At 39.1% G+C, this 12,321-nt stretch overlaps 1 protein-coding gene across 1 annotated transcript in view; it reads right to left on the reverse strand.

Moving 5' to 3' along the window:
* The window catches only part of LOC113031917 (furin-like protease kpc-1), a 211,816-nt gene that overhangs the window by 70,325 nt on the left and 129,170 nt on the right, over nt 1-12,321 (reverse strand). Inside the window, exons 9-11 of the mRNA XM_080308280.1 lie at nt 10,779-10,951; nt 4,168-4,383; nt 3,428-3,531 (exon numbers count right to left, since the gene is read on the reverse strand). Coding sequence (XP_080164406.1) covers nt 3,428-3,531; nt 4,168-4,383; nt 10,779-10,951 — 493 coding nt within the window. The remainder of the gene's footprint in view (nt 1-3,427; nt 3,532-4,167; nt 4,384-10,778; nt 10,952-12,321) is intronic.

Raw genomic sequence — 12,321 nt, forward strand, 5'->3', positions numbered from 1 at the left:
GGCTTTGCAAAGCTACGAAGCCGCAAACGCTTGATGGATTGTCGGAGCATTACGGCTACCATAGTCAGGAGCCTCGCGGAGTGATACGTACTGTGCTTCAACATAATATTACCGTATTGTGTGTGTATAACCTCTTTTTAAGTTTTGTGGATATCATACATAGTTATGCTGAGGATATGTCGGCCAATCTGCACTGAAAATGCCTTTTGGTTAAACTGTCAGCAAGGAATTTGCACTGTTAAATTTTTATGTAACTTCAATGCACATAAAAAACAGCTGCTTGTTGAAGTGAAAATAGATTGATGTTTTTTTTTGGGGGGGGGGGGGGGGGGGTTGCACTAATAAAGTTGTGGAGTTGTAAAGTATTTTGTGTAGTGTCAATTATATCGTCAGTTATATCATTATCGCAAATTTTCAAATGTATATCAGGTCATATCGCCCTGCTCTAATCCTGTGTTTTTATTTTAGAATATTATGCATAAGGTCTTGAGACCATCTGGCCGTCACACCAACAACAATTTTTACTCCATTACTCAGCAGTTGTGAGATGGACCAGCCTATTTTCAAACATAAATACCGTAAAGTTTCACAATGTGTGTTCACAATGTTTGTGACGCACAAATACAGATAGAGACTGTCTATGCTATAGCAAGTGTCAAGACAACAATATTGGCTTTGTGAGATTTCCAAATGGTAAAGCAGTGCGTCTGCCACATACTAACATCAGCCAGCTAGCATATCTGCAAGGGCAATGTTTACACAAGCAAAAAATCCTAGTGTTAGCCAGAGGTGGGACCAAGTCATTGTTTTGCAAGTCTCAAGTAAGTCTCAAGTCTTTATCCTCAAGTCTCAAGTCAAGTCTCAAGTAATGTCAGGCAAGTCAGAGTCGAGTCTCAAGTCACTGGTGTAAAAGTCCAAGTAAAGTCACAAGTCTGAAACTTTGAATTTCAAGTCCTTTCGAGTCTTTAAAAAAAAACAACGAAAAAATAATGTTGCAGTTATGCTAAATGTAAATATTAGACCATGTAATTTTTTAATCTGTGTTTTTCTCAACACATACAAAATAGTGAACTTAGAAAATATACACAAATTGTGAAATTGCACCTCTTTAAAATGCAGCTCAATTAAACTTAGCTCCAAGAATAATTTTCACCGACAGTTCTGAGATAAGCTGCATGTTATTCTTGGATGCGGTTGTAGGACCGGCTTTAAAATCGCATGACAAAAATATCATACATATTAAAAAAAACTGTATCACCAACGTAGCCTGGACAACATTTGCTAGTTAGATGAAGTCAGCCATCTCATCTTAGCATATTTATATGCATATTTATAATCATATGGTTCTTGGAGTGAGTGCATACACTCATGAAGTTTAGTAACTTCCGGTCACTGCAACAAGCCCAGGTACAGTTTACCGACGGATGGGTGCAGGACCTTGAAATGCACCGTGTAGAAAGTAAAGACCATCGTACGTATCATAAGTTTACCAGTATCACAAATTGTCGTCATAAATACACATTCCTTAACCGTTTATTAATAGGACCTTTGAGCTCAACGGTAATTAATTAGTAGTGGAAATAATTTCTGGTAGCATCACAGAAATGTAGCAGTGACAATAATACTGTATGCTGTAATCGTACTGGGCAATTAGTGATACAAAAAACCTGTTTTATCCTGTGAATAAAAGTATATGTTTTTGTCAATGTACCATAATAACAGAGGCGAAACGCAATATTGTGTCAGGACAATTCACTATTCATGCACAATAAACACAATAAACAAAGGAGCATAGCGCCACAATTTCTGTTCAGCGCCAGACTTGCTTGTAACCTATATCACCAATTATGTTATGAAAATGACGTATTAAGTACTAAAAGACACTGACCTTCGTGTAAATGCTTGGAGCAGACTAACCTGTGAGCTGGAGTGTTCTGGGACGTTATATTTGATCTTTGAATGGCTGCAATCCAGGCCATCCGTCGCGTCTTTGTTACTTTGGAAACATGGCTCGAACAATTTCTCTTCAACGACGTAATCCAATAACAACCGACCTCTTTACCCGTCGGCTTCCCGTGGCTGTCATGCGACCGGCTATTGCAGTTAATAATACAACAGCTTCTTGACATTTTTGTGTTTCTTTTTATCGCTGTGTGACTGATTTCAATTGAAAGCCTGCGTGCGCTAGTACCGCTTGCCACGAGTTCCCAGAATCCTTTGCGGTTCTACCCGTGAATGACATCACATTTTCAATCTCTATATAATATGCATGTTAAATTTTATATTTGGGGTAAAATATCAAGTCTTTTCAAGTAAACCGGTTCAAGTCCAATTCAAGTCCCAGGTCATTGGTGTAAAAGTCCAAGTCAAGTCACAAGTCTTAGAACATTTTTTCAAGTCAAGTCTAAAGTCATAAAATTAATGACTCGAGTCTGACTCGAGTCCAAGTCATGTGACTCGAGTCCACACCTCTGGTGTTAGCATGTTAGCATTTGCTAATTGGCAGTGAACTTTAAAAGAGGTTGTTAGCAATGCCTTTACCGATACTGAACAAATGCAGATGTTGGGTAAATGGATCACAACGTCATCAGGACATTCTGACTGGGCCTGGGCCTCTGTAAATCAGCATTCAGTTAAAATTTAAAGAGGCCTAGTCAGAGAAAATGTCCTCAAACAAAGGTCCGAAATATCATGCATTTCCATGCGCATGATAATTTAGTGTAATATATTTGAAAGTAGTCTAACAGTTTAATGTCTGTTTCCAGGGTTTTAACTGGTTTTAAAGTAAAATAAATAAAGTAGGATTCAACAATACGTCAATGTGTGCTGCTATTAATAAAATATTAAAGTAATAATAAAATGTTCTTTCCCTATTTTGAGTAAAATAATGTTTACAAGCAAAAATAAATAACATAGTTTTTGAACAATTAGTTTCTAGACAAAACTCTTCTTGCTCCCTATCTGTTTTCCTGACTTACTTCATCTGACTTCTGCATCTCAGAGTTTTCTGTTTTCACACATGCTCTGAATAAATGATTTCATTGGCTGAGTAGCATCATGTGGGATAAGTTAGAATGTACACGATTGGTCGGTGTAAATAACTTAACCCTTGCACAGATTAAAATAACCATACCGTAAATAATTATAAAAAATTGTCAAAATGTAGTAATATGTCTAGATCCGTAAATAAGAGCATCTGGGTCTGGACCGTGGTCTGCCTGTTGCTAACCTGAGCTATTGATGAACAAATCAGCAGTGAACATGTGACCTGCAGGGGGTGCTAAATGAAAGATCTGATGATCGCAGGTGTTATTAGGATTCACTATATAGGCAGCACAAAATTAATCCTACATAAATGAACACGATGTGAAATTCAATTTTATATCATTATTTGATTGTAGAATAAGTAGGAAGAAAAAAAACTCACTTTACTTCTAAGGCAAGAGCCAGAATCGCTGCAGCAATCGGAGCAGCACTGGATGTTCCTGGAAAGTGTGTGACACATCCATCACCAATGTTGGTCACAGTCACCTGGAGGAATCACAAAGGAACTAATTTTACATGATATATTATATTACATGTACCAGTATATATGCTGCAAAGGGGAGGTGCACGTGAGCTAATTAAGCCATTACTGGTTCCACACTATAGCAGCTACTGTGTCAACAGCGGTTCTTCTGTCATTAGAACACGTCAACACAATTTAACAGTAACAAAACAACTGCATTCTGGTCTAACCACCTTCTAATGTGAGGTGGTAAAGGGCAGACCTCCCTGCAGACGAGGGTGATATCACACTGATAAAATTGGCCTTTCTGTTTCTGTAGCTGGCGCTGGATTTGTTCCTGGCTTTTCAGTGTTACCTCCGCCATCAACACCTCTGCTTCTTCCTCTCTCTTTCTCAGCCACTACAGCCACGCTTTACCTCCAATTAACACTCGTTGGCTCCTGCGTGTCTGCATGTGTGTGCCCAGCAGTCACCTAGGTCATTTGGCAAGTCTCTATAAATACCACACCAGTGGCTGCTCTTTAACAGGCTTCTTACAGCTCACAGGAGCCAAAGATCAGGGCTGCTGGCACTGATGTGCACACATACACATACTGTATATACATTCATTAATGATAAATACTGTTGTTAGATGTGTTGGGAGGTACACACACACTAACCAAAGGTAATGAGCTTCCCACGCTGGTCCCTGTCAGAGTGACGGCCATCACTCCAGGGCAGGGCTCTCCAAAGAAGGTGGGCTTCCCAGTTTGAGTGACGGCGCCGATGGCAATGTTGTAGATGGAGTTAACATATCCATCTGCACCGCAGTGGTCATGCTGCATTCCACCATTACCTGCCGCCCACACATAGATGCTGCCCTTCCCACCTCGGCCCTGAGAAAACAAACAGTGGGATGTCAAAGAGAATGAAAAAAAGAAAGATCTCACATACTAACAAAAAACTGTATTTATATCTAAAACAAACGTTGTCAACAAATGTTTTATTGGAAAAGCTGTTATTGTTTTATGTGTACAACATATGTAAGTCTTTCATAAAATATCTTTTAAGCTGTTTGCTTTGTAGCTATTTTGATGGGTTTTGTCATTTGCATCCCAACAAACTTTCCTTTAAATTCTAGCACTGAAAGCTAAAGCACAATGCAAGCTTTACAATAACATACTGTTACTCCAGCTATGTGGTAGTAGTACTGTTTTTATTTTTCCTATCATAATGTAACATGGACAGTTTGTTCCTGTAATATGTATTATCATTTTATATGTATAAAAACCAGAGGTGTGGACTCGAGTCACATGACTTGGACTCGAGTCAGACTCGAGTCATTAATTTTATGACTTTAGACTTGACTTGAAAAAATGTTGTAAGACTTGTGACTTGACTTGGACTTTTACACCAATGACTTGGGACTTGAATTGGACTTGAACCGGTTTACTTGAAAAGACTTGATATTTTACCCCAAATATAAAATTTAACATGCATATTATATGGAGATTGAAAATGTGACGTCATTCACGGGTAGAACCGCAAAGGATTCTGGGAACTCGTGGCAAGCGGTACTAGCGCACGCAGGCTTTCAATTAAAATCAGTCACACAGCGATAAAAAGAAACACAAAAATGTCAAGAAGCTGTTGTATTATTAACTGCAATAGCCGGTCGCATGACAGCCACGGGAAGCCGACGGGTAAAGAGATCGGTTGTTATCGGATTACGTCGTTGAAGAGAAATTGTTCGAGCCATGTTTCCGAAGTAACAAAGAAGCGACGGATGGCCTGGATTGCAGCCATTCAAAGATCAAATATAACGTCCCAGAACACTCCAGCTCACAGGTTAGTCTGCTCCAAGCATTTACACAAAGGTCAGTCTGCTGTTGTAGTTAATGCGTCACTTTCATAACATAATTAGTGATATAGGTTACAAGCAAGTCTGGCGCTGAACAGAAATTGTCGCGCTATGCTCCTTTATTTATTGTGCATAAATAGTGAATTGTCCTGACACAATATTGCGTTTCGCTTCTGTTATTATGGTACACTGACAAAAACACATACTTTTATTCACAGGATAAAACAGGTTTTTTGTATCACTAATTGCCCAGTACGATTACAGCATACAGTATTATTGTCACTGCTACATTTCTGTGATGCTACCAGAAATTATTTCCACTACTAATTAATTACCGTTGAGCTCAAAGGTTATATTAATAAACGGTTAACGAATGTGTATTTATGAAGACGATTTGTGAGACTGGTAAACTTATGATACGTACGATGGTCTTTCGTTCTACACGGTGCATTTCAAGGTCCTGCACCCATCCGTCGGTAAACTGTACCTGGGCTTGTTGCAGTGACCTGAAGTTACTAAACTTCATGAGTGTGTGCACTCACTCCAAGAACCGTATGATTATAAATATGCATATAAATATGCTACGATGAGATAGCTGACTTCATCTAACTAGCAAATGTTGTCCAGGCTACGTTGGTGATACATAGTGATGTGCGATACCACTGATTTCCTTTCCGATCCGATACCAAGTAATATTCAGGGTGGTAATACTGATCCGATACCGATACTTTGTACAAAACGGATTTTATTTATTGTATCTCAAATTATAGCGTCATAATGATTACAGGACATCAGAATACCTTCTTCTTATCACTTAATAATGCAGAGTTCATCATATAGAAATAAAAAAACTAAAGTTGTGTGCTATTTGAACACCTTGCCTGCCTGGAGGACTAAAGGACTCCGTGAGAGACTCTCACCCTAGCAGCACCTGTCCCTCTCCTCCTCTTCAGTTCGCCTCAACATACGCTCGTCATATTTTGTGATATGATTTACTCTGAGGTGTTTGACAAGGTTAGTGATGTTGCCACAACCATACATGCCAACCCTCCCGATTTTTCCGGGAGAATCCCACCTTTCTCCAGATTTTCCACCCGGACAACAAAGTTGAAAAACCATATCGCAGAATTCATAGCGCGGCCCAGCCAATTCCAGTTTCCAGCAATGACGGCAGCGACTTAGTTTTAATATCACTCTTATTTCTCTTTCTGGGTCGCAAAAAAACTTTTAACATATTTTCAGGTGAGAATGTAGCTGTGTAAACTTCAAATATCTGAGCCGACCGACACATCGTCTTCAAACCCCCGCGGTCTTTCACCACTCGGGTTAAACATGATGTACAAGTCACTTTGATAACTTAAAAATGTTCTTGTTTGGCTTTTTCAGTGTTTTATTTGTTCGTGAGTAAATCGGTTTGGCTGAGATTAAAGTTATTAGATTAGATTAAATTAAATTAAACTTTATTATTCCCTCGGGAGGGTTCCTCCGGGGTTTTCACACAGCTGAATAAACGTCAAACAGAAAACTGATTAAACAGAAGAGTTTACGTCAGTGTCCGGTTATATTTTAGACAGCAAGGAGCAGACGGCAGAGTTTCACTCCACCGAGGGAGCTCGTGACGTACTACCCGACTTTCTTTAGACCACGAAGGCCGGTCCTCAGGTGGAAGCAGCCTCTGAATTTGGACACCCCCGCTGTTTCCGGGCCGGCCAATAATAACGGTGACATTTAACGTATTTTATCCGATAAATAAACCCTGTAAAATATATTTATCCGCCCAAACAGCCCTTTTGAATGTCTCCCTAATTCTGAGGTCTCAAGGTTGGCAAGTATGGCCACAACACCTCACTTTTTTGCCACATTTATTGCAAACCACGGCTCAGCTGTTTGTGGAGGTAAAATACATCCGCACAATTACGCTCAGCCATTGTTGTGAGTGCGCACGCCAAGGGGCTGCGAGACATTTATACAGCCGTATTTCGCACATGACTATGAAAGGCGGAAGAGGAAGTAGTTCCTTTGAATGTAGGCAATCCGAATGTTATAGTTTCTTTCCACTGTGTTCCTGTTAATGATAAACTACAAATTTACTCTAAATTACTAAAATATCGATATTTTAATGTGAGAATCGATTCTAGAACATAAATGATTGGTATCGGAGGAATCGATATTTCAGGATCGATCCGCACATCACTACACAGTTTTTTTTAATGTGTATGATATTTTTGTCATGCGATTTTAAAGCTGGTCCTACAACCGCATCCAAGAATAACATGCAGCTTATCTCAGAACTGTCGGTGAAAATTATTCTTGGAGCTAAGTTTAATTGAGCTGCATTTTAAAGAGGTGCAATTTCACAATTTGTGTATATTTTCTAAGTTCACTATTTTGTATGTGTTGAGAAAAACACAGATTTTAAAATTACATGGTCTAATATTTACATTTAGCATAACTGCAACATTATTTTTTCGTTTGTTTTTTTTTAAAGACTCGAAAGGACTTGAAATTCAAAGTTTCAGACTTGTGACTTGACTCGGACTTTTACACCAGTGACTTGAGACTCGACTCTGACTTGCCTGACATTACTTGAGACTTGACTTGAGACTTGAGGATAAAGACTTGAGACTTACTTGAGACTTGCAAAACAATGACTTGGTCCCACCTCTGATAAAAACCCATGTACCCTGAATTCAGACTAGTCTTTCTTGCACTTTTTTATATACATGGTAAAGGGAATACTGCATTCACAACACACTCTGATGATGAAACTAGCCAGATGTGATAAATTGCTACAACAATCTACAAAAGTCATAGGAGTCCATTGCTGGCTTATGCTAGCTTGGCTTTTTGTGAAAAGTTGTTCTCAAAAAATGCAAAAAAAATTTCAGTCTTGATGTTTTCCAACAAGAAAAGGCTAAAACCAAGATTCTTACAGTTCTCAAGAGAATGCAGCAGGAGGGAAAATGTCATGGTTTGATCCAGAATATGAAGCTGTATCCCGATCGCATACGTACATATTTCAAGATGTCAACTGGGACCGTTTGAGCTCTTGTTCCCAGAGTTGGGACAACATCTGAGGAGTCAGAGAAATCATTCCAGAGAGCCATGACCCAGACCAGTGTCTAGTCTAGCTGTGTGTCTAAGTTAAAACAATATTATTTTACCATTTTTATATTCTGTACTGGTGCAAAATTTGAGCTATGAGTGCACTTTTTCCGGCTGAAAAAATGAATGCCGCAGATTCATTCAGCAAACTCACGTAGTCAAAATATTCTCACAAAACTTTACGTGTCTGGTGTTTAAAGGCCTTAGCAGAACCCAGTGTAATGAAAATACCATCACATTATAATGAGATTATGTGCTGCTTACTGCCCAACTGTCCATGGTCCAACCCACATGGTCCTTTGAGTTGCTACATTTTATGTCTTCTTTTTGGTGTTGTCGCATCCTGTGCTAAATTTAGGTCTTTTTAATGCAACATTTTTAATGCCTCATGAGGCGACTAAAATTTTCCTCAAATACTATTTTTTCCTCAAAGGCATCAGCACATGAACCTTCACAAAGGACAGTGTAAGGAGCAGCTCTCACAGGGCATCACTAAGACCAAAACAACTCAAAGCTGAAGCAGTGAAGAATAAATTAAGAAATATATTTTCTGTGGTGTCCACTTGATCTTGAAAGCCAGTACACCACTGAAAATCAGGCTCATTAACTTGTGAAAAAAATGCTGAAACTGAGGGACAGCTAGTAATTTAGTTCTTTTTTTAGAAAGAGCTTGTGGAAAAGGGGAAACATTTGAAACAAAAGGCCTCATCCAGATTCAAACCAGGAAGTTACCATTATCATCCTTAACCCTTAGTTTGCTAAAAGAGCACACTTTTACTGCAATATTGTCTTCAGAGGATGATAATCCTTTTTAAGAACCCAAAACATTGAGGAACCAGGATTAAAGTTACTCACATATGCTTGAAAATCAGTAAGCAAACCGTGTTTTGAACATTTTATCATAGAACTGTGTTTCCAGAGTCAAGAGTGAAGTTGTGCTTAAATTCTTTTCTTCGATCTTGGTTTATGGCACCAAAAAAACTGTAGTGCAGCAGCTGTATAAACATTTCTTGTGCTGTTTACTGAAGCTTAAAACTAAGACTTGTGCAAATAAATCCTTTACTGGCTTAGAAATTAGACTTACCGCTGAAGAGAATAACATTTCAGCTAAATTATGAATTGGTGATACTGGACATTGACGTTGTTGCCTTGGTGACAGGCACTTTCAAAGGAAATATAATTAAAAGCAGTTTTCTACTTTTCCAGAGCGGTAAAGAAGTAGCGAAACAGAGAAAACCAGAGCACATGGAAGATGTGAACAGGAAACACAGAATCTAATAACAGCAGTGCAATCTACAAGTACCCAAGAAGAAGTTTGACTGAGACAAGAGAAGATGTAGCCTCTAGCGCTATAAAAAGACGTGAAGCCAGTGGGCAAGTATCTTAACCCTGCATTATTATTCATTGCCACCAGGGGGGCAAAACCTGTGGTTTGGTCTCATGGAAATCTATGGAAAACCAACTCTCTGTCCTGATCTCTATAAACACTTTCCTGATTAGTTTATGGGTTATGGGCTCCTAAATTTGGGTTATCTACATATTAGAAAGGAGAATTGTCCAGGGTATGACATGTCAGTCACAAGTCATTAGCCAATGAGAGTGCAGCTTCACAGTCACCGTGCTTGTCACATCTGGTTTCAAAATACCAAGATGGTGACTGTGAAAATGCTCATGTGAAGGATTCAAAACTGGATGTTACAAACCAGCGAGCAACGCCATGATCGCTATATCCGTCTTTCTTTAAGTTTAAATGATGTCCCTGTGAATGCCAGGACCCAACATATCCCAGAAGAACATGGTCTCTAGAAGACTAGTGTTATTCTAGTCATCTGTCATTAGTTTCAGTGTCGTGGCTGATCAGTGTATTTTTTGTGTGGGAGGTCATGCTCTTACTGTCTATATGAACAAACAAAAATAGTCACATGTATTGGAAGTGAATACCAAATAAATGAAAGGCCTGGATTACAACACACACACACACACACACACACACACACACACACACACACACACACACACACACACACACACACACACACACACACACACACACACACACACAATATTCATCTAAAAAACAAAACAAATAGTCTGTTTTGGAGCAGTCTGACTATGTGGCAAAAGTAGCAGATTGACTTTGTTACAGTACGTGTCATGAACGTACTCTCCGTAAGATATAAATAAATAAGGAAATGAGGATTTAAATCTGGCTAGGAAATCTGAACACTCGACATTTTGTCCTTCCAATCCCAGCTCCACTGACAGTGTGACTGTCGGCTTTACATCTGACAGACAGCAGTGTGAACTTAGAGATGAAAGCTGTGCCTTGTGAGCTCCTAGCCGGAGGGCTTGCTCTGTCAGGCTCTGCGGCCCGTCCATCTCGGCCCCGTCGTCCCTCGGGCCCCAACTGCAGACGTAGATGTCGATGAAGTGGATGTTGAAGGTCAGAGCTGTGGCCTCCATGGCATCCGTCACAGAGCCATCCAACAGGCGGATACCTGGTCACATCGAAAAGGTCACAGAGATCAGAGTTTGGAGGAAGGCTTGTGCAAAATGAAAAAAAAAAAGGAAATAGAAAACAACACAAACTATAGCTATATCTCATCCCCTCACTGTCGATATATTCACATTCCTCTGCATTTACTGATTGATACTTTCTGACCACCATTATAAACTGAATAAAATGATTAACGTATGTCTCAAAAGAAGTTACTTCATCAGTTTAACTGTGAAATAAGAGTTTGTGAAGCTCAGTACTTGCAGTGCAACTGTGTCTGCAGCAGCCATGAACTATTATAATGTAATGTCAGTGGACAGAGAAGCTACAGTGAGAGTGAGATTTTTCTTCCATTTGCCCCGAGGGACCCTGGGGGGTGTCACCCCAAGTTAGCATGCTATCAAAGCTGAGAAAAGCAGCCAAAAACATCCCAGTATATACAACCTACAGGGTGAAACTATGGATTACTTCACTTTACCCAACATTCGGTAAATCTGCTACTGGAAAGTGTGGAGTGTCAGCACTGCACAAGTTATCAACTGTTTTAAGATTTCTGATCGCAAAACTGGAGTACATTTATGTGGGGGTGGGTCTCATTTAGGACTGCAATCACTGATATATTTTTTAACTAACATTTAAATAGTGTATCATAACATTTTAAGCTGATGTGGTCCCTCCCACATCCAACAGATAAAGACTCACATTAATATTTATATACATCTTGAATCTAAATCCAGTATTCACCATCTTTTTAGTTCCTGCATGTCTCACTTTTAGCAAGTAAATGCTCACCAGCTAATCTCTATTTGTGTGAAAAAAAACATACTTAATCTCTTTTTTTTTTTACTGAGAATGGCAGCTTTCAAAAATAAGTATACATTTTATTCAACAATTTGATAATGGGTTAAGAAGATTAATGGATGGATGGATGGGGATTTGAAAATAAATGTCATGTTTGAAATAATACTTCAAATAATCTCTCTACTATCGTGTTGGTCGTCACAGCTACTGTCTACCTGTGATGCAATTAAATTTGGAGAACTCAAATCCCTAATACGGCCAGTTGAAGTGACAGGGTCAGACATTGTGAAAGAATCCGATAGAGAAAATTTTTAATTGCATTAAATGTGTGATTTTTTTTTCTTTTTGATTTGCAGTAGAAACTATACAGTAATTAATCCAAACCACAAGTCAGATGTGCATTTAGGTTTCTGCTGCTTGTTGCATAAATTCTAAACAGTGGATGTGTCCTTTGTAATTGTAGCTTGACAACATCACTCCAATTAGAGACTGTGGATAGAACAAAAGACTGCTGTCATTAGATGGCAGCGACTAGAGACAGTGGAGTAAAGGAAGGTTTACAGGAAAAAA

Source organism: Astatotilapia calliptera, chromosome 11, assembly GCF_964374335.1.
Source record: "Astatotilapia calliptera chromosome 11, fAstCal68.1, whole genome shotgun sequence".
Classification (NCBI taxonomy): Eukaryota; Metazoa; Chordata; class Actinopteri; order Cichliformes; family Cichlidae; genus Astatotilapia; species Astatotilapia calliptera.